The sequence below is a fragment of the Salvelinus alpinus genome, chromosome 34, assembly GCF_045679555.1.
Source record: "Salvelinus alpinus chromosome 34, SLU_Salpinus.1, whole genome shotgun sequence".
NCBI classification, from domain to species: Eukaryota; Metazoa; Chordata; class Actinopteri; order Salmoniformes; family Salmonidae; genus Salvelinus; species Salvelinus alpinus.
In genome coordinates this window covers 19,277,714-19,303,280 of record NC_092119.1, presented here as the reverse complement: position 1 = coordinate 19,303,280, position 25,567 = coordinate 19,277,714, and the positions used below count along the sequence as shown (strand labels likewise).

Genomic DNA, 25,567 nt, shown 5'->3' with positions numbered 1-25,567 from the left:
TCCTCTCTTTCCTCCCATCCATGTCCTCTCTCTTTCCTCCCACCCATGTCCTCTCTCTCTCTCTCCTTCCATCCATGTCCTCTCTTTCCTCCCAGCCATGTCCTCTCTCTCCTCCCATCCATGTCCTCTCTCTCGCTCTCCTCCCACCCATGTCCTCTCTCTCTCCTCCCATCCATGCTCTCTCTCTCCTCCCACCCATGTCCTCTCTCTCTCCTCCCACCCATGTCCTCTCTCTCTCCTCCCACCCATGTCCTCTCTCTCTCATCCCACCCTTGTCCTCTCTCTCTCCTCCCACCCATGTCCTCTCTCTCTCCTCCCATCCATGCTCTCTCTCTCCTCCCACCCATGTCCTCTCTCTCTCCTCCCACCCTTGTCCTCTCTCTCTCCTCCCACCCATGTCCTCTCTCTCTCCTCCCACCCATGTCCTCGCTCTCTCCTCCCACCCATGTCCTCTCTCTCTCCTCCCACCCATGTCTTCTCTCTCTCCTCCCACCCATGTCCTCGCTCTCTCCTCCCACCCATGTCCTCTCTCTCTCCTCCCACCCATGTCCTCTCTCTCTCCTCCCACCCATGTCCTCTATCTCTCCTCCCACCCATGTCCTCTCTCTCTCCTCCCACCCATGTCCTCTCTCTCTCCTCCCAGCCATGTCCTCTCTCTCTCCTCCCACCCATGTCCCTTCTCTCTCTCCTCCCACCCATGTCCTCTCTCTCTCCTCCCACCCATGTCCTCTCTCTCTCCTCCCATCCATGTCCTCTCTTTCCTCCCATCTATGTCCTCTCTCTCTCCTCCCATCCATGCTCTCTCTCCTCCCACCCATGTCCTCTCTCTCTCCTCCCACCCATGTCCTCGCTCTCTCCTCCCACCCATGTCCTCTCTCTCTCCTCCCACCCATGTCCTCTCTCTCTCCTCCCACCCATGTCCTCTCTCTCTCATCCCACCCTTGTCCTCTCTCTCTCCCCTCCCATCCATGTCCTCTCTCTCTCCTCCCACCCATGTCCTCGCTCTCTCCCCCCACCCATGTCCTCTCTCTCTCCTCCAACCCATATCCTCTCTCTCTTCTCCCATCCGTGGACTCTCTCTCTTCTCCCATTTTTGCCCTCTCTCTCTCCTCCCATCCATGCCCTCTCTCTTTCCTCCCATCCGTGCCCTCTCTCTCTCCTCCCATCATGCCCTCTCTCTCTCCTCCCATCCGTGCCCTCTCTCTCTCCTCCCATCATGCCCTCTCTCTCTCATCCCATCCGTGTCCTCTCTCTCTCCTCCCATCTGTGCCCTCTCTCTCTGCTCCCATCATGCCCTCTCTCTCTCCTCCCATCGATGCCCTCTCTCACCTCCCATCCGTGCTCTTTCTCTCTCCTCCCATCCGTGCCCTCTCCCTCTCCTCCCATCGATGCCCTCTCTCACCTCCCATCCGTGCTCTTTCTCTCTCCTCCCATCCGTGCCCTCTCCCTCTCCTCCCATCCATGCCCTCTCTCTCTCCTCCCATCCGTGCTCTTTCTCTCTCCTCCCATCCGTGCCCTCTCCCTCTCCTCCCATCGATGCCCTCTCTCACCTCCCATCCGTGCTCTTTCTCTCTCCTCCCATCCGTGTCCTCTCTCTCTCCTCCCATCTATGCCCTCTCTCTCTCCTCCCATTGGTGCACTCTCTTTCTCCTCCCATTGGTGCCCTTTCTCTCTCCTCCCATCCGTGCCCTTTCTCTCTCCTCCCATCCATGCCCTCTCTCTCTCCTCCCATCCATGCCCTCACTCTCTCCTCCCATTGGTGCACTCTCTCTCCTCCCATCCATGCCCTCTCTCTCTCCTCCCATTGGTGCACTCTCTCTCCTCCCATCCATGCCCTCTCTCTCTCCTCCCATCCATGCCCTCTCTCTCTCCTCCCATTGGTGCACTCTCTCTCCTTCCATCCATGCCATCTCTCTCTCCTCCCATCCATGCCCTCTCTCTCCTCCCATCCATCCCCTCTCTCTCCTCCCATCCGTGCCCTCTCTCTCTCCTCCCATCCGTGCCCTCTCTCTCTCCTCCCATCCATGCCCTCTCTCTCTCCTCCCATTGGTGCACTCTCTCTCCCTGGGATTGACATGCTCAGATGTAACAACGTCTATTTTCAAGATGCCAACAATGCAATCAAACATACCTGGTGTTAACTCTCTGAGTATCCACGACATATTAAACACTAACACAAGTACATGGACCTGTAATGATGCATACACTCACCTAAAAGAAGTTAGTGTGTCTGTATGTGTGTGTGTCTGTATGTGTGTGTGTCTGTATGTGTGTGGGGGGGTTGGATTCAGCTAGCCTGTACGTATTATTATCCATACAATAGCTAAATAGATGCTGTTTGGAAATTCAGCAAAAAACAAACAAGTTCTCTTTTCCACCACATCAATCAGCGGTGATTGAAGTTCTGTTACGTTTCACCAAATGAATGTGTGACGTTTGAACAATTTTCTGTTTAGTGAAAGAATATTTATTTGGTCTGTGGTGAGTGTCATCGGGCGGATAGCCGTGGTGAGTGTCATCGGGCGGATAGCCGTGGTGAGTGTCATCGGGCGGATAGCCGTGGTGAGTGTCATCGGGCGGATAGCCGTGGTGAGTGTCATCGGGAGGATAGCTGTGGTGAGTGGCATCGGGCGGATAGCCGTGGTGAGTGTCATCGGGCGGATAGCCGTGGTGAGTGTCATCGGGCGGATAGCCGTGGTGAGTGTCATCGGGCGGATAGCCGTGGTGAGTGTCATCGGGAGGATAGCTGTGGTGAGTGTTATCGGGCGGATAGCCGTGGTGAGTGTCATCGGGCGGATAGCCGTGGTGAGTGTCATCGGGCGGATAGCCGTGGTGAGTGTCATCGGGCGGATAGCCGTGGTGAGTGTCATCGGGCGGATAGCCGTGGTGAGTGTCATCGGGCGGATAGCCGTGGTGAGTGGCATCGGGCGGATAGCCGTGGTGAGTGGCATTGGGCGGATAGCCGTGGTGAGTGTCATCGGGCGGATAGCCGTGGTGAGTGTCATCGGGAGGATAGCCGTGGTGAGTGTCATCGGGCGGATAGCCGTGGTGAGTGTCATCGGGAGGATAGCCGTGGTGAGTGTCATCGGGCGGATAGCCGTGGTGAGTGTCATCGGGCGGATAGCCGTGGTGAGTGGCATTGGGCGGATAGCCGTGGTGAGTGGCATCGGGCGGATAGCCGTGGTGAGTGGCATTGGGCAGATAGCCGTGGTGAGTGGCATCGGGCGGATAGCCGTGGTGAGTGTCATCGGGCGGATAGCCGTGGTGAGTGTCATCGGGCGGATAGCTGTGGTGAGTGGCATCGGGCGGATAGCCGTGGTGAGTGTCATCGGGCGGATAGCCGTGGTGAGTGTCATCGGGCGGATAGCCGTGGTGAGTGGCATTGGGCGGATAGCTGTGGTGAGTGGCATCGGGCGGATAGCCGTGGTGAGTGTCATCGGGCGGATAGCTGTGGTGAGGGTCATCGGGCGGATAGCTGTGGTGAGTGGCATTGGGCGCATAGCTGTGGTGAGTGTCATCGGGCGGATAGCCGTGGTGAGTGTCATCGGGCGGATAGCTGTGGTGAGGGTCATCGGGCGGATAGCTGTGGTGAGTGGCATCGGGCGGATAGCTGTGGTGAGTGTCATCGGGCGGATAGCCGTGGTGAGTGTCATCGGGCGGATAGCTGTGGTGAGGGTCATCGGGCGGATAGCTGTGGTGAGTGGCATCGGGCGGATAGCTGTGGTGAGTGGCATCGGGAGGATAGCTGTGGTGAGTGACATCGGGCGGATAGCTGTGGTGAGTGACATCGGGCGGATAGCTGTGGTGAGTGACATCGGGCGGATAGCTGTGGTGAGTGGCATCGGGAGGATAGCTGTGGTGAGTGGCATCGGGCGGATAGCTGTGGTGAGTGGCATCGGGAGGATAGCTGTGGTGAGGGTCATCGGGCGGATAGCTGTGGTGAGTGGCATCGGGCGGATAGCTGTGGTGAGGGTCATCGGGCGGATAGCTGTGGTGAGTGACATCGGGAGGATAGCTGTGGTGAGTGGCATCGGGAGGATAGCTGTGGTGAGTGACATCGGGCGGATAGCTGTGGTGAGTGACATCGGGCGGATAGCTGTGATGAGTGACATCGGGTGGATAGCTGTGGTGAGTGTCATCGGGCGGATAGCTGTGGTGAGTGACATCGGGTGGATAGCTGTGGTGAGTGGCATCGGGAGGATAGCTGTGGTGAGTGACATCGGGAGGATAGCTGTGGTGAGTGACATCGGGCGGATAGCCGTGGTGAGTGTCATCGGGCGGATAGCCGTGGTGAGTGTCATCGGGCGGATAGCTGTGGTGAGTGGCATCGGGCGGATAGCTGTGGTGAGTGTCATCGGGCGGATAGCTGTGGTGAGTGGCATCGGGCGGATAGCTGTGGTGAGTGACATCGGGCGGATAGCTGTGGTGAGTGGCATCGGGCGGATAGCTGTGGTGAGTGACATCGGGCGGATAGCTGTGGTGAGTGTCATCGGGCGGATAGCTGTGGTGAGTGGCATCGGGAGGATAGCTTCGGTGAGTGTCATTGGGTGGATAGCTGTGGTGAGTGTCATCGGGCGGATAGCTGTGGTGAGTGGCATCGGGAGGATAGCTTCGGTGAGTGTCATTGGGTGGATAGCTGTGGTGAGTGTCATTGGGCGGATAGCTGTGGTGAGTGACATCGGGAGGATAGCTGTGGTGAGTGACATCGGGTGGATAGCTGTGGTGAGTGTCATTGGGCGGATAGCTGTGGTGAGTGAAATCGGATGGATAGCTGTGGTGAGTGGCATCGGGAGGATAGCTGTGGTGAGTGACATCGGGAGGATAGCTGTGGTGAGTGACATCGGGTGGATAGCTGTGGTGAGTGACATCGGGTGGATAGCTGTGGTGAGTGGCATCGGGAGGATAGCTGTGGTGAGTGGCATTGGGCGGATAGCTGTGGTGAGTGACATCGGGCGGATAGCTGTGGTGAGTGGCATCGGGCGGATAGCTGTGGTGAGTGGCATCGGGCGGATAGCTGTGGTGAGTGACATCGGGCGGATAGCTGTGTTGAGTGGCATCGGGCGGATAGCTGTGGTGAGTGACATCGGGTGGATAGCTGTGGTGAGTGTCATCGGGCGGATAGCTGTGGTGAGTGGCATCGGGAGGATAGCTGTGGTGAGTGTCATCGGGTGGATAGCTGTGGTGAGTGTCATTGGGCGGATAGCTGTGGTGAGTGACATCGGGAGGATAGCTGTGGTGAGTGACATCGGGTGGATAGCTGTGGTGAGTGTCATTGGGCGGATAGCTGTGGTGAGTGAAATCGGGTGGATAGCTGTGGTGAGTGGCATCGGGAGGATAGCTGTGGTGAGTGACATCGGGAGGATAGCTGTGGTGAGTGACATCGGGTGGATAGCTGTGGTGAGTGTCATTGGGCGGATAGCTGTGGTGAGTGAAATCGGGTGGATAGCTGTGGTGAGCTGCATCGGGAGGATAGCTGTGGTGAGTGACATCGGGAGGATAGCTGTGGTGAGTGACATCGGGTGGATAGCTGTGGTGAGTGGCATCGGGAGGATAGCTGTGGTGAGTGGCATTGGGCGGATAGCCGTGGTGAGTGTCATCGGGCGGATAGCCGTGGTGAGTGTCATCGGGCGGATAGCTTTGGTGAGTGGCATCGGGCGGATAGCTGTGGTGAGTGACATCGGGCGGATAGCTGTGGTGAGTGGCATCGGGCGGATAGCTGTGGTGAGTGACATCGGGTGGATAGCTGTGGTGAGTGTCATCGGGCGGATAGCTGTGGTGAGTGGCATCGGGAGGATAGCTGTGGTGAGTGTCATCGGGTGGATAGCTGTGGTGAGTGTCATTGGGCGGATAGCTCTGGTGAGTGACATCGGGAGGATAGCTGTGGTGAGTGACATCGGGTGGATAGCTGTGGTGAGTGTCATTGGGCGGATAGCTGTGGTGAGTGAAATCGGGTGGATAGCTGTGGTGAGTGGCATCGGGAGGATAGCTGTGGTGAGTGACATCGGGAGGATAGCTGTGGTGAGTGACATCGGGTGGATAGCTGTGGTGAGTGGCATCGGGAGGATAGCTGTGGTGAGTGTCATCGGGCGGATAGCTGTGGTGAGTGGCATCGGGAGGATAGCTGTGGTGAGTGGCATCGGGAGGATAGCTGTGGTGAGTGGCATCGGGAGGATAGCTGTGGTGAGTGGCATCGGAAGGATAGCTGTGGTGAGTGGCATTGGGAGGATAGCTGTGGTGAGTGGCATCGGGAGGATAGCTGTGGTGAGTGGCATCGAGCGGATAGCTGTGGTGAGTGGCATCGGGCGGATAGCTGTGGTGAGTGGCATCGGGCGGATAGCTGTGGTGAGTGGCATCGGGCGGATAGCTGTGGTGAGTGGCATCGGGCGGATTGCCGCTAGAATGGAATGGCAGTGGTGCGGAGAGTTTAATCTGGGAATTTCTGCTCCCTGCGCTGCACATTACGCCCTCTCAATTGCATATTAAACAACCCTATCAAGTCAGGCATTGGCATCTGCTGTGCTGACACAAATTGTGAATTAAATGAAATTGATGTCCTCTGTCATATATATTTATAAAGACATTGTCTGATGTGTTCTGCTTATGAAGAATGTATGATTGCAAACTGTTCCAGAACAAAATAAAGTGGCAATACATTCGGTTTTTTGTATCCCTGACCCTCCAAGGGCATTTAGTTTCCTCTCTCTGTCTCGGTCTCTCTCTCTCTGTCTCTCACTCTCTCTCTGTCTCTCACGCTCTCTCTCTCTGTCTCTCTCTCTGTCTCTGTCTCTCTGTCTCTCTGTCTCTGTCTCTCTGTCTCTGTCTCTGTCTCTGTCTCTGTCTCTCTATCATGCTGCATCGTTCTGTTCGTCACATGGCAAAAACAATGGCTATATCTGGAGTCCACTGAGTGCTTTCAAATGCTGGTTATTCAAACGAGGCGAGAAGAGGAGACAGACAGAGGGAACAGAGAATGAGAGAGAGATTGGGTAGGGAAGGATATTTTGTTAAGGGAGGGAACATATTTGAAGTTCTTTGCTGGTAGACACAGACTTCACTAAGTCACCAAAGGACACCTATGGGGTTTTGTGGAGCAGATTATCCAAGTAGAATGCTAGTGGAATCAATACAGAAATTCCCAGACAGTGGAATTGTTTATGGATATGCATGACTCATATCACCTTTTTGACAATATCTGAAAGCTACGAGTCCTGTCCTGTTTCTCATTTCCTAGTCCACATCACAACTATAATATCAAGTGCTAATGTGTTTATTTTTGGTTTCATTTACTCTTCCCATACGGCAGTCAAACATTTCAGGAAAGGCTATCCAAACACCTTTTTCTCACAGTGACTCTAAAACATGCAAGTCAACCCAATCTAGTAATTAAGATTTAGTCTGGCATTAACACTTCTACTAACACGTTCTCTGACTGCAGCACAAGTGTGTTAACTAATAAAGAAGGAGCCGTAATGGAGGATCAACACAGTGTTTAATTGATGCAGCCAGCGATCTAGCCCCAAAATGGCCACTGACTCACTCACACATAATCACATCTGTTTCCATTACAGATTCTTGTAAAACATCCACCACACAGCAGCGACACAAAGGACTGACAATTACACCAACCAGTGTGTGTATTAATTGGATAATGGAGTGTTTTGCCACTCCACAATTGGCCTCCTTTGCGTACAGAGTTCAATCCCACAATGTGTGTGTGTGTGTGTGTGTGCTTGTGTGTGTGTGTGTCTCACACTTTGGCTCCAAAAGTAGCTATTCGCAGCGTGGTGCTGTTTACTCTACTATAGAAGGAGGGGAAATTGCTCAGCGGAGTCCTGTTTGGGAAATCATTGGGGGGTACATGTGCTTCTGATTGTTTGTTACTCAACAAACACTTAGATGTTTTCCTGTAAATTGTGTTATTTCTTTCTGAGTGATTCTCTGAGCGGCAATGCTGAATATTCAGATGTACAACTGACTAGGTATTCCCCTTTCTCTTTCTATATGGCGATACGGAAAATACATTCACAATTAGCTGTCTTTAGAATGTACCAATAAAAATGAGGGTTGTATCAGCAGTGTTTGAGACTTGATAGTAACAACATATTCACATTTATTCGGTTGTTGAAATGGGCAACTTGATTAGTTTTTTGCTAGAATGTCCACATTGCCAAGAGGGAAGGATGTATCAAACAGAGAGCTATCAGATCCCAATAATGTTGCAGTATTTTCCCCACCTGCTGTCAGTATATTGATCATACAGTATATGTAAATCAACGGTACTCTGTCTCTAACATGATTGTCCTCTTGTTCCCTGGTCTCTAATCTTCCCTCCTCTTCCTCTCTTCTTGGTCTCCTCAGAAGATCCTGGGGGAGTCGGTGGGGAGCACCAGTCGGTCCCAGGAGCCTCGCTCTGCCCTGTCCCCCCACACCAGCAGCCTGCTGGGCCAGCTGGAAAGCAGGATCAAGGATTTGAAGGTGTGGCTGAGAGACACCGAGCTCTACATCTTCAACTCCTGTCTGAGACACGACACAGAGCAGGACCTCCGGGTTTCCACCCAGCTGCAGCACTTCAAGGTAGAGACTGGCCACTGCACGTACGCACATGCAAACCCACATCCAGAGTAGATGAAGGCTCCCCGGGCATAACACTGTCATAACACTACTACTGAGCTGGTTCTAACTGTCACCTGCTCTGGGCTCTAGGGACAGCTACAGAGACACTGACTACTGGGCAGAAAGACCGAAGGTGAAATGATACAGATATTAGGTTATCAAATAAAAAAGTATGAAATACTATCAAATATGTCTTTGAGTGTCTGGGTTTTACTTCAAGTACAGTAATACTGTATATGTAATTAAATTAATACTGGAGAAAAGAAAGCTGTTTTAAAGCTAGTAAATCTGTACGAAACTATTATTTGACTTTAAAAAGCTGGAGGAATGACACAGGATATTAATCAGACCAAGTCAAAACACAGCTAGTAGAGTTAATTGCCTTTATCCCGCTGACTGACTTTGACCATTAGAGAGAAGGAACTTTAAATATAAACAGAGTTGATGCTGAGAGAAATAGCACTTTATAAAAAATAATACTTTTCTTTTGATAAGATGTGACTCTGGGTAAGAATTGGTTTCTTGGGAAAAATAATATTATAAATATTGATAACTGCAATTCTAATGGACAGAAGATCCATGGCACTAAATAGAAAAAGTGCATCAAATATTAAATAAATAAAAAATAGGTGCGTTTAATGATCATCTATCTGTTTTGTCAGTTCTGCTATAAATGGATTCAATATCCAGACTTAGCCCCATTACAGTTGGGCTGAACACAGCCTATCAGGAGACAGAACTCCGTCAGTCATTCAGTCAGGTATATACTGTTCAGTTCTGTAGTTCTTTAGACTAGACTACTCTAGACCCACTGGAAGGACCCTAGTCACATCCACTTCATACCCTTCTCCATGAAAAGAGAGGGAAACCTGGCAGGATAATGAAGAGGACACAGCAGCTAATACCTTATGAATAACACCCATTCATCCGCACTAATGTGAGAAAGCAAACACATAACCTCAACGTGAATATAATACTATCAATAACGACATTTCTCATTAGTCAAACAGTCAATGTAATGGCAGCTATTCAGACTCGTCAGATATCAGATGTATGATGAAGAATGAAAGCGTTGGGCAGGTTTAGTCCGGCTAGTCAGTCGGGTTTCTGTGTGTGTCACCTGTCTGCTCCCCATTAACGCCTGATGAGGAAGGTTTGGCGTGAAGTTCCGTACTCAGACAGCCCCTCTAATTTGGTTAGCACTTGGTAAAGAACAGAAATTCCTTACTCCTTATCATGGAGAAAATATTGACATTATATCTTGGTTGTCACATTTTATTAGCTGGATGCCAGCCAGCCGGCCACATCCTAGCCGTTGTATTAGCTCAGAGCAGGGGCTGGGCTGTAGGGAGATGGTCAGTCAGAGAGGAGAGGGGTGCAGATGAACCCAGACCAGGCGGGGAGATGAGAAGAGATTGGGCCTGACCCCCCAGGTGAGGCCTGGGTCCCATGTTGGCTTCTAGATCAAAAAACAAAGTAGAAACTGACATTAGAGCTGATATCTCTAAATCTATGCTGGCATCTCACTGCTCTCAGAGGTTGGAGGAGATAGGGGGAGGTCACTGCAGTCTGTCCAACAGAGAAAACCACCACTTTGAACAAGTCAGTAATCCATTTCTCTAGTAGAAAAAGACTAAAAATAGAAATTAGGTTCTGGTGAGATTGATTAAATGGGATGGTTTGATTCTTGCTGCGCAGGCCAAAGTTTGACCTCAATGAAAATGGGGCTTCTTACGGAGAGAGATTAAAATGAATTAGATATCTTTGGTTGAGATGGTAGGAGGGAGGAATTCAATGTGATCAAGTATGCGGGAGGAGATAATTGTGGAATAGAACATTCTACATCTTCCTCAGTGACATATTATCAATGTAATCCTTTTTAAAACATTTTATGAGGGAGGATGTTTGGTTTGTGGGCAAAATACAAATTCCTTAATGCCAAAGCCTGGCATGTAGTATGTGGGAATATTTTCTAACTGACCATTGGCAATATTTAACCTTCAAAAGGAAGAAGTAATATGGTTAAGAGACAGTGGTGGGAGAAAGGTATTATAAAATGGAAGGTGTGAAGTATGCAGCAGCCCCCCCCCCCCCCCCCCCCCCCCCCAGAGCAGTACAGACACAATAGAGACTCATTTTAAATGTAGCCCCCCTCTGGGAAGTCTGGGATACCATATCTGAAAAACCTTTCAATTAAATTAAACTGGGGTTATAATATAGGTACATTATGAAGACCTCTTCTACTGGTTTCTCATTAATGCTGCTGTGTGTATACTAACAGTGGAAGGGAAGGCTGGATGTTGAAATGCTGTATTGGCTCGCTGGTGAATCTTGCTTGGTTTGCTTACATTGAGACATCTTCCATTCACCTGGAGCATGAGGACTCGTCTTCCTGCAACATCTTCAACCACACTAACAACAAGGGTATTTTGATAATATAGTGGCTATGCCATTACACTTATTGATTTGGGACTCCATGGTAGTATAAAATGGTGCTGGTTATCATTAGAAACCTCCACACTTCACTTACATAATGAATGTTCCAATGATGTATTAGTGTAGCTTTTAGCCAACAATTTATGTCAGAACAGATAGGAATCAACAGGGGGGCATTTAGTTAGGATTTTTAAATTACGTTATACCCCCCCCCCCCCCCCCCCCAACTATCAGTCTATTACCCAAGCGAATTCCCTGACAGACACCCAGGTGTCTTCCTAATGTTGTATGAGTTGTTTGGGAGAGAGAAAGAGAAAGACAGAGAGCGAAAGAGACTGATAGAGAGAGACTGATAGAGAGAGAGAAAGAGAAAGACAGAGAGAAAGACGGATAGAGAGAGAGAGAAGAGGAGGGATGAACGGTAGAAGTTGTAAGTGACAGAAACAAATGGAGCTGGAGGCACTGAGTCTGAGCTATGGGAATATGTGTGTGGGAACAAGAATTCATTACACTCATTTGCGATAACAAGTGCTTGTGATTTTAATTGACTTAATCAACAAATGGAATTAAACCGAGATTTGTAATGAATGGTAATTGATTGAATATCCACTGGGTCACTGTCAGAGTTAAATCCCCATTTCTGGTACTTTCTACTGGAGGGCTTCTAGTTCATCCTTGGTGTCTCCATCTTGTCCACTTTATTAAAAATAGACAGATTAACGAAATAAAGGAGATAAGGAGGAGTATTGATCTGTTACAGAACAACAAAAAACATTCTGCAACATACACTCTGATCAAAACGACAAGAGAACACAATGTCTCCACTAGTGGGCTGTAACATGTTGCTATTTTGAGGTCTCTTTCATTTTTATAATGTCATATCAAGGAGTAGTATTTCTCTCTGACACTTCAAGTGGATTGCATTTTGGGAAATGTAACCTAAATCTTACATTTGGAGGTACTGTACACCTGCTTTTACTGTATGGTAAGAGGATGAATCGAGACAGATACTTAGGTTTCTATTTCACTGTGCTGTTATTTGCCTGGGATTACTGTAATTACTGTACATGCTCTCCCACATGAAAAAATGATATAGTATAATATGGTATAAATACTATACTATTCACTGTAGTGTTTTTGCTGACTTCACTGTAGTATTCACTGTAGTATTTTTGCGGATTTAATATACTGTAGTATTTACTGTAGTCTTTACTGTAGTATACTGTAGTATTTACAGTTAACTATAGTATCAATACTGTAGTAAAAGAAAACTGTAGTATATACTATAGTAATGAATGTAGTGTTTTTGCGGACTGTAGTATACCGTAGTATTTATTGTAGTGTTTTTGCAGACATTACTGTATTATTTACTATAGTGTTTTTGTTTTATTATCTTTGACATAGAAGTGGAGACTTTCTCCTTCAGGAAACCTACTGGAGAAATACTAAAAGAGCACGTTTTCTATAACATGTAGGTAGGTAGGCCTGGGGTCTGAACGGATAGTTCAGAGCTTCTGCTCTTCTCTGTAGGGAACATAATATATGGTCTATACTTGGCATGTAGGTTTGTAATTTATGGGTGGCACAAATTGTGATATGGGGGAGGGGAATGGGTATATGCAAATATAATATTTTCTTACTTTAGTTTATTAAGTAAATATTTTCTAAACTCTATTCTCTTAAAACTGCATTGTTGGTTAAGGGTTGTATTCGTGTTGTGTGTTGTATTCGGTGCATGTGACAAATACAATTAGATTTGATCAGGCCTTTGCTAGAACACGGTGATAGAACACTGAGGAGGACCTGATGAGCTCTAAATACTCATCTCTAATAGGTTGCATCCCAAATGGCACCTTATTCCCTATATACAATACACTACTTTTGACCAGGTCCTATTGGATAGTGCGCTATATAGGGAATATGGTGCCATTTGGAACACATCTATAGTCACCTCTAACAGCCTCTAGATTGAGTTGCCGGGCCGACCCGAGTTGCATATTACCAGAATCCTGAGATTCCTTCATTAAAAAGCACCTGATAAATGTAGATGGATGTAGATTTTTTAGGAGGTGCTAGAGCACACTGAGCACCCCTACTTCATGCAGCTATGTGGGCTGGACAATTCAGTTCAGTTGAGAGATGGCTCGGTTTTGTTGTCTTTTTTGTTGGGGGTTTCTGGTATCAGGATAGGGACAATAGAGCGTCTTGGAGAGACGCCAGGTTCTCAGCAGCGCTGACTGGTAGCCCTTCCCGACGCTCGGCCTGAAATGGACTCATTGTATGGTTCTCTCTCTGCATACAGGGGGAAAGCAGGCCACGCCACCAGTGCTCCATGTATTTGGAAAAGCTTTTTAGCAAATATTGGCAGACTATACCCCTAGCCTCTGTGTCAATAAGGCTAAGACTCAATGGGGAGGAGAAATCAGTTTATGAAACCCAGTAATGCAGAAAGAATGAGGCCGGAGGATTTGTGAGGAGGGAGTCTGAAAATGTAAAAAGCTCGATATTGCAATGCCCATTTAGCATGATGCTATTGGCCCTAGTTTTTAGCTCTTTAGTCTAACAATGTCGATTTAGCACAATGCTATTGGCCCTAGTTTTTAGCTCTTTAGTCTAACAATGTGGAGCAGTAGTAGCTGATATTGGTATGAGTTGCCTTTACTTGGCTTGACATAGCCTACCAATAGGTACCACAGGAGGCTGCTGAGGGGAGGACAGCTCATAATAATGACTGGAATGGAGTAAATGGAATGTATCAAACACATGGAAACCACTTGTTTGATACCATTCCATTTATACCGTTCCAGCCCATGCTCCCCAATTAAGGTGCCACCAGCCGCCTGTGATAGGTACATAAGAACCACCGAGAGAGAAATAAGCGCTAGGAGCTAGTACTTTTACCCATTGCAATGACCCTGTAATGTGGCTGAGGGTGGATGTTCTAATCTGAATCTATCTGAGTGCATCTCAGTGTATCTACAATATGACTGTGTCCCAAATGGCACAATATTCTTTATATACAATAATTTTGACTAGGGTCTATAGAGCTCTGGTCAAAAATAGGAATATATAGGAATACGGGTGCAAATTTGGGATGCAGCGTACACTACATATACAAAAGTATGTGGACACCCCTTCAAATGAGAGGATTCGGCTATTTCAGCCACACCCGTTAATGACAGGTGTATAAAATCGAGCATACCGCCATGCAATCCCCATAGACAAGCATTGGCAGTAAAATGGCCTTACTGAAGAGCTCAGTGACTTTCAATGTGGCACCGTCATAGGATGCCACTTTTCCAACAAGTCAGTTCATCAGATTTCTGCCCTGCTAGAACTGCCCCGGTCAACTGTAAGTGTTGTTATTGTGACGTGGAAACGGCTAGGAGCAACAACGGCTCAGCCGCGAAGTGGTAAGCCACACAAGCTCACAGAACGAGATCGCCGAGTGCTGAAGTGCGTAGAGCATAAAAATCGCCTGTCCTCAGTTTCAACATTCACTACCGAGTTCTAAACTGCCTTTTGAAATACTGTCAGCACAATAACTGTACGTCGGGAGCTTCATGAAATGGGTTTTCGTGGCCAAAAAGCCACACACAAGCCTAAGATCACCATGCGCAATTCCAAGCGTCAGCTGAAGTGGTGTAAAGCTTGCCGCTATTGGACTCTGGAGTAGTGGAAACACATTCTCTGGAGGGATGAATCACGCTTTACCATCTGGCAGTCCAACGGACGAATGCTACCTGCCCGAATGCATAGTGCCAAATTTGGTGCTGGAGGAATAATAGTCTGGAGCTGTTTTTCATGGTTCGGGCCCCTTAGTTCCAGTGAAGGGAAATCTTAGCGCTACCACATACTATGACATTCTAGATGATTCTGTGCTTCTAACTTTGTGGCAACAGTTTGGGGAAGCCCGTTCCTGTTTCAGCATGACAATGCCCCCGTGCACAAAGCAAAGTCCATACAGAAATAGTTTGCCGAGGTCGGTGTGAAAGAACTTGACTGGCCTGCACAGATCCCTGACCTCAACCCCATCGAACACCTTTAGGATGAATTGGAACGCCGACTGCGAGCCAGGCCTAATCGCCCAACATCAGTGCCTGACCTAATTAATGCTCTTGTGGCTGAGACCCCGCAGCAATGTTCCAACATTGAGAGGAAAGCCTTCCCAGAAGAGTAGAGGCTGTTATAGCAGCAGGGGTACCAACTCCATATTAATGCCCATGATTTTGGAATGAGATGTTCGACGAACAGGTCATGTAGTGTATATGTATGTATTGTTCAGTCATCTGTCTGTTGTCGAGGGGCCACTGACTCTCTAAACCTAAAACTATGGCTGTTGTACATTGTACAGGATAACTTTATCACTGACAACAACCATCGCCCTTTGTCTCAAAACAGTCATTGCATTTTGCAATCACATTACCTGTTTAAAAAGACCAGGGAGGGCTGTAAATATATGCTAAAACAGGGTGGAAACTGCTGAGAAAAATACAATTTAAATGTAATAGTGTTTAATATTTATTGTAAAATGTCAAGTTAATGTAAGGGAATGCTTTGCAGAGCGAGCAGGATTTACATAAATTGTTCTCCCAATGATTATGTCCTTTTGCACACAGACAGAAAGGAGCTCTGGTTCTCTAGTCGCTATCATTGCTGCATATTTAAAAAGGGGGGTCTTGGCCTGGGCCACACACACACACACACACACACACACACACACACACACACACACACACACACACACACACACACACACACACACACACACACACACACACACACACACACACACACACACACACACACACACACACACACACACACACACACACACACACACACACACACACACACACACACACACACACACCGGTGTCTCCCTGTTTAAGAAAGTGTTAGTATGTGTTCTGGTTGTGGCAGTTCAGGTTCCATGATGACATCACACCACCACAAGCTGCAGCAGCTAGAGTATTAAAGTTAAGGCAGTCTACAGCGGAAGCTTTGCCCTTTTAATGTTGAATATTTCTTCTCTTTATGGCAGGCATAAAAGGGCTTAGGAGCCTGATTTACATGCTCCTGACAGGGCATATTGTTATGGAAACCTCATCAGGGGTGCAGGGGTAGTGAGGGTAGTCAGGGGAGTAGTGAGGGTAGTCAGGGGAGTAGTGAGAGTACTCATGGGGGTAGTGAGAGTAGTCAGAGGAGTAGTGAGGGTAGTCAGAGGAGTAGTGAGAGTACTCAGGGGGGTAGTGAGAGTAGTCAGGGGAGTAGTGAGGGTAGTCAGGGGAGTAGTGAGGGTAGTCAGGGGAGTAGTGAGGGTAGTCAGGGGAGTAGTGAGTGTACTCAGGGGGGTAGTGGGGAGTAGTGAGGGTAGTCAGGGGAGTAGTGAGGGTAGTCAGGGGAGTAGTGAGTGTACTCAGGGGGGTAGTGAGGGTAGTCAGGGGAGTAGTGAGGGTAGTCAGGGGAGTAGTGAGGGCAGTCAGGGGGGGAGTGAGGGTAGTCAGGGGGGGAGTGAGGGTAGTAAGGGGCTGGTGAGGGTAGTCAGGGGGGTAGTGAGGGTAGTCAGGGGGGTAGTGAGGGCAGTCAGAGGGGTAGTGAGGGCAGTCAGGGGGGGAGTGAGGGTAGTCAGGGGGGTAGTGAGTGTACTCAGGGGGGTAGTGAGGGTAGTCAGAGGAGTAGTGAGGGTAGTCAAGGGAGTAGTGAGTGCACTCAGGGGGGTAGTGAGGGGGGTAGTGAGGGCACTCAGGGGAGTAGTGAGGGTACTCAGGGGAGTAGTGAGTGTACTCAGTGGGTTAGTGAGGGTAGTTAGGGGAGTAGTGAGGGTAGTCAGGGGAGTAGTGAGGGTAGTCAGGGGAGTAGTGAGGGTAGTCAGGGGAGTAGTGAGGGTAGTCAGAGGAGTAGTGAGGGTAGTCAGGGGAGTAGTGAGGGTAGTCAGGGGAGTAGTGAGGGTAGTCAGGGGAGTAGTGAGGGTAGTCAGGGGAGTAGTGAGGGTAGTCAGGGGAGTAGTGAGAGTACTCAGGGGGGTAGTGAGGGTAGTCAGGGGAGTAGTGAGAGTACTCAGGGGGGCAGTGAGGGTAGTCAGGGGAGTAGTGAGGGTAGTCAGGGGGGTAGTGAGGGTAGTCAGGGGGCTAGTGAGGGTAGTCAGGGGGGTAGTGAGGGCAGTCAGGGGGGGAGTGAGGGTAGTCAGGGGGGTAGTGAGGGTCGTTGGGAGTAGTGAGGGCAGTCAGGGGGCTAGTGAGGGCAGTCAGGGGGGTAGTGAGGGCAGTCAGGGGGGGAGTGAGGGTAGTCAGGGGGGTAGTGAGGGTAGTCAGGGGGCTAGTGAGGGCAGTCAGGGGGGGAGTGAGGGTAGTCAGGGGAGTAGTGAGGGTAGTCAAGGGAGTAGTGAGTGTACTCAGGGGGGTATTGAGGGGGGTAGTGAAGGTACTCAGGGGAGTAGTGAGGGTACTCAGGGGAGTAGTGAGTGTACTCAGGGGGGTAGTGAGGGTAATCAGGGGAGTAGTGTGGGTAGTCAGGGGAGTAGTGAGGGTACTCAGGGGGGTAGTGAGGGTAGTCAGAGGAGTAGTGAGGGTAGTCAGGGGAGTAGTGAGGGTAGTCAGGGGAGTAGTGAGGGTAGTCAGGGGAGTAGTGAGAGTACTCAGGGGGGTAGTGAGGGTAGTCAGGGGAGTAGTGAGAGTACTCAGGGGGGTAGTGAGGGTAGTCAGGGGAGTAGTGAGGGTAGTCAGGGGGGTAGTGAAGGTAGTCAGGGGGCTAGTGAGGGTAGTCAGGGGGGTAGTGAGGGCAGTCAGGGGGGGAGTGAGGGTAGTCAGGGGGGTAGTGAGGGTCGTCGGGAGTAGTGTGTGCAGTCAGGGGGCTAGTGAGGGCAGTCAGGGGGGTAGTGAGGGCAGTCAGGGGGGGAGTGAGTGTAGTCAGGGGGGTAGTGAGGGCAGTCAGGGGGCTAGTGAGGGTAGTCAGGGGGCTAGTGAGGGCAGGGGGGGGTAGTGAGGGCAGTCAGGGGGTAGAGAGGGCAGTCAGGGGGGGAGTGAGGGTAGTCAGGGGGGTAGTGAGGGCAGCCAGGGGGGGAGTGAGGGTAGTCAGGGGGGAGTGAGGGTAGTCAGGGGGGTAGTGAGGGCAGTCAGGGGGGTAGTGACGGTAGTCAGGGGGTAGTGAGGGTAGTCAGGGGGGTAGTGAGGGTAGTCAGGGGGCTAGTGAGGGCAGTCAGGGGGGTAGTGAGGGCATACAGGGGGGGAGTGAGGGTAGTCAGGGGGGTAGTGAGGGCAGTCAGGGGGTAGTGAGGGTAGTCAGGGGCTAGTGAGGGTAGTCAGGGGGGTAGTGAGGGTAGTCAGGGGGCTAGTGAGGGCAGTCAGGGGGGTAGTGAGGGCAGACAGGGGGGGAGTGAGGGTAGTCAGGGGGGTAGTGAGGGTAGTCAGGGGGGGAGTGAGGGTAGTCAGGGGGGTAGTGAGGGCAGCCAGGGGGGGAGTGAGGGTAGTCAGGGGGGTAGTGATGGCAGTCAGGGGGGTAGTGAGGGTAGTCAGGGGGGTAGTGAGGGTAGTCAGGGGGGTAGTGATGGCAGTCAGGGGGGTAGTGAGGGTAGTCAGGGGGGTAGTGAGGTTAGTCAGGGGGTTAGTGAGGGCAGTCATGTGGGGAGTGAGGGTAGTCAGGGGGGTAGTGAGGGTAGTCAGGGGGATAGTGAGGGCAGTCAGGGGGGTAGTCAGGGAGGTAGTGAGGGTTGTCAGGGGGGGAGTGACGGTAGTCAGGGGGTTAGTGAGAGTACTCAGGGGGGTAGTGAGGGTAGTCAGGGGAGTAGTGAGGGTAGTCAGGGGGGTAGTGAGGGTAGTCAGGGGGCTAGTGAGGGTAGTCAGGGGGGTAGTGAGGGCAGTCAGGGGGGTAGTGAGGGTAGTCAGGGGGGTAGTGAGGGTCGTCGGGAGTAGTGAGGGCAGTCAGGGGGCTAGTGAGGGCAGGCAGGGGGGTAGTGAGGGCAGTCAGGGGGGGAGTGAGGGTAGTCAGGGGGGTAGTGAGGGTAGTCAGGGGGCTAGTGAGGGCAGTCAGGGGGGGAGTGAGGGTAGTCAGGGGAGTAGTGAGGGTAGTCAAGGGAGTAGTGAGTGTACTCAGGGGGGTATTGAGGGGGGTAGTGAAGGTACTCAGGGGAGTAGTGAGGGTAGTCAGGGGGGTAGTGAGGGTAGTCAGGGGGCTAGTGAGGGCAGTCAGGGGGGTAGTGAGGGCAGTCAGGGGGGGAGTGAGGGTAGTCAGGGGGGTAGTGAGGGTAGTCAGGGGGCTAGTGAGGGCAGTCAGGGGGGGAGTGAGGGTAGTCAGGGGAGTAGTGAGGGTAGTCAAGGGAGTAGTGAGTGTACTCAGGGGGGTATTGAGGGGGGTAGTGAAGGTACTCAGGGGAGTAGTGAGGGTACTCAGGGGAGTAGTGAGTTTACTCAGGGGGGTAGTGAGGGTAGTCAGGGGAGTAGTGTGGGTAGTCAGGGGAGTAGTGAGGGTAGTCAGGGGGGTAGTGAGGGAGGTAGTGAGGGTTGTCAGGGGGGGAGTGACGGTAGTCAGGGGGTTAGTGAGAGTACTCAGGGGGGTAGTGAGGGTAGTCAGGGGAGTAGTGAGGGTAGTCAGGGGGGTAGTGAGGGTAGTCAGGGGGCTAGTGAGGGTAGTCAGGGGGGTAGTGAGGGCAGTCAGGGGGGTAGTGAGGGTAGTCAGGGGGGTAGTGAGGGTCGTCGGGAGTAGTGAGGGCAGTCAGGGGGCTAGTGAGGGCAGTCAGGGGGGTAGTGAGGGCAGTCAGGGGGGGAGTGAGGGTAGTCAGGGGGGTAGTGAGGGTAGTCAGGGGGCTAGTGAGGGCAGTCAGGGGGGGAGTGAGGGTAGTCAGGGGAGTAGTGAGGGTAGTCAAGGGAGTAGTGAGTGTCCTCAGGGGGGTATTGAGGGGGGTAGTGAAGGTACTCAGGGGAGTAGTGAGGGTAGTCAGGGGGGTAGTGAGGGTAGTCAGGGGGCTAGTGAGGGCAGTCAGGGGGGTAGTGAGGGCAGTCAGGGGGGGAGTGAGGGTAGTCAGGGGGGTAGTGAGGGTAGTCAGGGGGCTAGTGAGGGCAGTCAGGGGGGGAGTGAGGGTAGTCAGGGGAGTAGTGAGGGTAGTCAAGGGAGTAGTGAGTGTACTCAGGGGGGTATTGAGGGGGGGAGTGAGGGTAGTCAGGGGAGTAGTGAGGGTAGTCAAGGGAGTAGTGAGTGTACTCAGGGGGGTATTGAGGGGGGTAGTGAAGGTACTCAGGGGAGTAGTGAGGGTACTCAGGGGAGTAGTGAGTTTACTCAGGGGGGTAGTGAGGGTAGTCAGGGGAGTAGTGTGGGTAGTCAGGGGAGTAGTGAGGGTAGTCAGGGGGGTAGTGAGGGAGGTAGTGAGGGTTGTCAGGGGGGGAGTGACGGTAGTCAGGGGGTTAGTGAGAGTACTCAGGGGGGTAGTGAGGGTAGTCAGGGGAGTAGTGAGGGTAGTCAGGGGGGTAGTGAGGGTAGTCAGGGGGCTAGTGAGGGTAGTCAGGGGGGTAGTGAGGGCAGTCAGGGGGGTAGTGAGGGTAGTCAGGGGGGTAGTGAGGGTCGTCGGGAGTAGTGAGGGCAGTCAGGGGGCTAGTGAGGGCAGTCAGGGGGGTAGTGAGGGCAGTCAGGGGGGGAGTGAGGGTAGTCAGGGGGGTAGTGAGGGTAGTCAGGGGGCTAGTGAGGGCAGTCAGGGGGGGAGTGAGGGTAGTCAGGGGAGTAGTGAGGGTAGTCAAGGGAGTAGTGAGTGTCCTCAGGGGGGTATTGAGGGGGGTAGTGAAGGTACTCAGGGGAGTAGTGAGGGTAGTCAGGGGGGTAGTGAGGGTAGTCAGGGGGCTAGTGAGGGCAGTCAGGGGGGTAGTGAGGGCAGTCAGGGGGGGAGTGAGGGTAGTCAGGGGGGTAGTGAGGGTAGTCAGGGGGCTAGTGAGGGCAGTCAGGGGGGGAGTGAGGGTAGTCAGGGGAGTAGTGAGGGTAGTCAAGGGAGTAGTGAGTGTACTCAGGGGGGTATTGAGGGGGGTAGTGAAGGTACTCAGGGGAGTAGTGAGGGTACTCAGGGGAGTAGTGAGTTTACTCAGGGGGGTAGTGAGGGTAGTCAGGGGAGTAGTGAGGGTAGTCAGGGGGGTAGTGAGGGTAGTCAGAGGAGTAGTGAGGGTAGTCAGGGGAGTAGTGAGGGTAGTCAGGGGAGTAGTGAGGGTAGTCAGGGGAGTAGTGAGAGTACTCAGGGGGGTAGTGAGGGTAGTCAGGGGAGTAGTGAGAGTACTCAGGGGGGTAGTGAGGGTAGTCAGGGGAGTAGTGAGGGTAGTCAGGGGGGTAGTGAGGGTACTCAGGGGGGTAGTGAGGGTAGTCAGGGGAGTAGTGAGGGCAGTCAGGGGGGGAGTGAGGGTAGTCAGGGGGTAGTGAGGGTCGTCGGGAGTAGTGAGGGTAGTCAGGGGGCTAGTGAGGGCAGTCAAGGGGGTAGTGAGGGCAGTCAGGGGGGTAGTGAGGGCAGTCAGGGGGGGAGTGAGGGTAGTCAGGGGGGTAGTGAGGGCAGCCAGGGGGGGAGTGAGGGTAGTCAGGGGGGAGTGAGGGTAGTCAGGGGGGTAGTGAGGGCAGTCAGGGGGGTAGTGAGGGTAGTCAGGGGCTAGTGAGGGTAGTCAGGGGGGTAGTGAGGGTAGTCAGGGGGCTAGTGAGGGCAGTCAGGGGGGTAGTGAGGGCAGACAGGGGGGGAGTGAGGGTAGTCAGGGGGGTAGTGAGGGCAGTCAGGGGGGTAGTGAGGGTAGTCAGGGGCTAGTGAGGGTAGTCAGGGGGGTAGTGAGGGTAGTCAGGGGGCTAGTGAGGGCAGTCAGGGGGGTAGTGAGGGCAGACAGGGGGGGAGTGAGGGTAGTCAGGGGGGTAGTGAGGGTAGTCAGGGGGCTAGTGAGGGCAGTCAGGGGGGGAGTGAGGGTAGTCAGGGGGGTAGTGAGGGCAGCCAGGGGGGGAGTGAGGGTAGTCAGGGGGGTAGTGATGGCAGTCAGGGGGGTAGTGAGGGTAGTCAGGGGGGTAGTGAGGGCAGTCAGGGGGTTAGTGAGGGCAGTCATGTGGGGAGTGAGGGTAGTCAGGGGGGTAGTGAGGGTAGTCAGGGGGATAGTGAGGGCAGTCAGGGGGGTAGTCAGGGAGGTAGTGAGGGTTGTCAGGGGGGGAGTGACGGTAGTCAGGGGGGTAGTGAGGGTAGTCAGGGGGCTAGTGAGGGTAGTCAGGGGAGTAGTGAGGGTAGTCAGGAGGGTAGTGAGGGTAGTCAGGGGAGTAGTGAGGGAAGTCAGGGTGGTAGTGAGGGTAGTCAGGGGAGTAGTGAGGGCAGTCAGGGGGGTAGTGAGGGTAGTCAGGAGGGTAGTGAGGGGTGTCAGGGGGTAGTGAGGGTAGTCAGGGGAGTAGTGAGGGTAGTCAGGGGGGTAGTGAGGGTAGTCAGGGGAGTAGTGAGGGCAGTCAGGGGGGTAGTGAGGGCAGTCATGTGGGGAGTGAGGGTAGTCAGGGGGGTAGTGAGGGCAGTCAGGAGGGTAGTAAGGGTATGCAGGGGGCTAGTGAGGGCAGTCAGGGGGGTAGTCAGGGAGGTAGTGAGAGTAGTCAGGGGGGCAGTCAGGGAGGGAGTGAGGGTAGTCAGGGGGGCAGTCAGGGAGGGAGTGAGAGTAGTCAGGGGGGCAGTCAGGGAGGGAGTGAGGGTAGTCAGGGGGGCAGTCAGGGAGGGAGTGAGGGTAGTCAGGGGGGCAGTCAGGGAGGGAGTGAGGGTAGTCCCTGGTCGCCCGTGTGGCTGTGGAGAGAAACAGAGGGGCCAGGTCTGTGTCTCACATGGCACCCTATTCCCTATTTAGTGCACTAGTTTTGACCAGGGCCCATAGGGAATATTTGTGCCATTTGGGACGCAGCTTGGTTCTGGGTTGCATTAAGACACATCTAAGCAGCAGCAGCAGTAGAAGCAGTAGGGAAAAGAAACTGCTTTAAAGAGAATAATAAAATGCACATGTTAAAATCACACATTTGCAGGATTTATAGAGAGAAAAAAATTACGATAATTTAGTATGGCTAAGTTCATTAGCAGGTTTTGGACTGTAACTGCTTCTGCTAACGCTTTGAACTATAAAGACTTGAACACACATACTGGTATTCGTTAGTCCTCCACTCCCCACCTAAACATGGTACCAATTAATATGGTTACAAAGGCTACTGTAACTGGTCCTCTTAAAACCTACTGTACACTAATGGGAAGTTGTGAGGTTTCAGGTTTAAATTATACTTTTTTTAATGTAAAATGTAAATTGACTCTCTCTGTCTTTCTTTTGCCTTTCCCCTGCCTCTGTCACCTCTATCTCATTCCTCTCTCCTCCTCTCCACCCCTTCCTCTCTCCTCCTCTCCACCCCTTCCTCTCTCCTCCTCTCCACCCATTCCTCTCTCCTCCTCTCCACCCCTTCCTCTCTCCTCCTCTCCACCCCTTCCTCTCTCCTCCTCTCCACCCATTCCTCTCTCCTCCTCTCCACCCATTCCTCTCTCCTCCTCTCCACCCCTTCCTCTCTCCTCCTCTCCACCCCCTACCTTCTCCAGTCTCTGTGTCTGGAGGTGTGTGGGAGGCGTAAGGGCGTGTCCTCGGTACTGAGGCTGTCCCAGCGGCTGCAGGAGGAGCAGGAGCAGCAAAGCGGTCCAGACTCAGAGCAACAGGCCCTACAGCTGCAGCTGCTGACCGTCAACCTGGAGCGGCGCTGGGAGGCCATCGTCATGCAGGTGCTGCAGTGGCAGACCCGCCTCCGGTGGGCCCTGGGGACAGATCAGGTGAGACCTCACACCCTGCTTGGCAACCCACATTGTTCAAATACTATTTTAAGATACTGACCTGTCACAATATGGGAAGAGGGTGGAATATACAATATACAGTGCATTCGGAAAGTATTCAGACCCCTTGACTTTTTCCAAATTTTGCTACGTTCCAGCCTTATTCTAAACTGGATTAACCACCATGCTTCACCGTAGGTATGGTGCCAGGTTTCCTCCAGACCTGACGCCTGGCATTCAGGCCAAAGAGTTCAATATTTGTTTCATCAGACTAGAGAATCTTGTTCCCCATGGTCTGAGAGTACTTTAGTTGCCTGTCTTGGAGTTCTACGGACAATTCCTTTGACCTCATAGCTTGGTTTTTGCTCTGACACAAGTGGACTCCAATCAAGTTGTAGAAACAACTCAAGGATGATCAATAGAAACAGGATGCTCCTGAGCTCAATTTCGAGTCTCATAGCAAAGGGCCTGAATACTTATGTAGATAGGGTATTTCTGTTTTAAATATTTAATAAATTTGCTAAAATTTTTAAAAAACTGTTATCACTTTGTCACAATGAGGTATTGTGTGTAGATTGTTAGGTTAGATTACTATTGTTAGGTTAGATTACTCGTTGGTTATTACTGCATTGTCGGAACTAGAAGCACAAGCATTTCGCTACACTCACATTAACATCTGCTAACCATGTGTATGTGACAAATAAAATTTGATTTGATTTAGATTGCTAAGGATTTTTATTTATTTAATCAATTTTAGAATAAGGCTGAAATGTAACAAAATGTGGAAAAAGTTAAGGGGTCTGAATACTTTCCGAAGGCATTGTACGTAACATATACCTGCACTCCGACCAGGTGACTCAGCCTGGCCCCGCATGGCAGAGCTCATACAGGTCTGACTGTAAAGACTCCTATTCCAGGGATGGTTGACCACTCCTCAAGAGACCTGGGCGTCTCCTGGTTTTCTCACTTAACTGCAGAATTGACCACGTAGATACAGCTGGTCACGTGGATATACTCTGTACATTTATGTACTAGCAACTAGCCAGCTATACATTCTGTTTCAGTCATGAAGGTTCCGTTTATGCCCTGTAAAGAAGCTCCCCAACTAGAACAAGCTATTTATGAGTGGTATTATTCCTCTCAACGTGAGCTGTCCAGCAGTAAGTTATTTAGGCCAGCAACAGAGAAGGAAATGTTTTGCACTGTAACTATAATGGATTAATAATAGTGATGTATACTGCAGGGAAAGTCGCTGTAGTACACCGGGATATGTGAGCTATACGTTCCAAATGGCACCCTATTCCCCATAGGCCCTGGTCAAAAGTAGTGCACTATGTAGGGCAGTGTTCCCAAACTCGGTACTGGGAACCCGAAGGGGTGCACATTTAGTGTTTTGCCCTAGCCCTATATAGAGTACTATATAGGAAATGGGTGGTACATTGGGGGTAGTGTCGTGTAAACACAGGCAGTGTGATGTCTGGCAGCTTCAGACTATTCTGTACACAACCCCCCTTTTGATCATCAATGCGTAATGGCACAAGGCTCAGCTCCAAAAATTGCAATAGAGACTTGTTTAAAAGGGGTTCACTACTGTAAAGTACCTCTGTTTCCTTCAGTGTGTTTGTGTAATGTGGAGAACAGGTGGAATCACCATTAAATCTGTAGTGAAATCCCCACCACCAACACCACCACACATCCCTTATGTAGATCAGATGGACATATTCACCCATAGTTCATAGTATCTCTCTCTCT

General features: G+C 51.3%; 1 protein-coding gene across 3 annotated transcripts in view; it reads left to right on the top strand.

The window, feature by feature from the left end:
* Nucleotides 1-25,567, top strand: part of LOC139563516 (A-kinase anchor protein 6-like) — a 258,152-nt gene that overhangs the window by 218,767 nt on the left and 13,818 nt on the right. For all 3 annotated transcript variants that reach the window (XR_011672571.1, XM_071382233.1, XM_071382234.1), the window contains exons 11-12: nt 8,359-8,574; nt 23,591-23,815. Coding sequence is in view for 2 of the 3 variants with exons in the window: in XM_071382233.1 (XP_071238334.1) it covers nt 8,359-8,574; nt 23,591-23,815 (441 nt within the window). In the remaining variant the exon portion in view is untranslated. The remainder of the gene's footprint in view (nt 1-8,358; nt 8,575-23,590; nt 23,816-25,567) is intronic.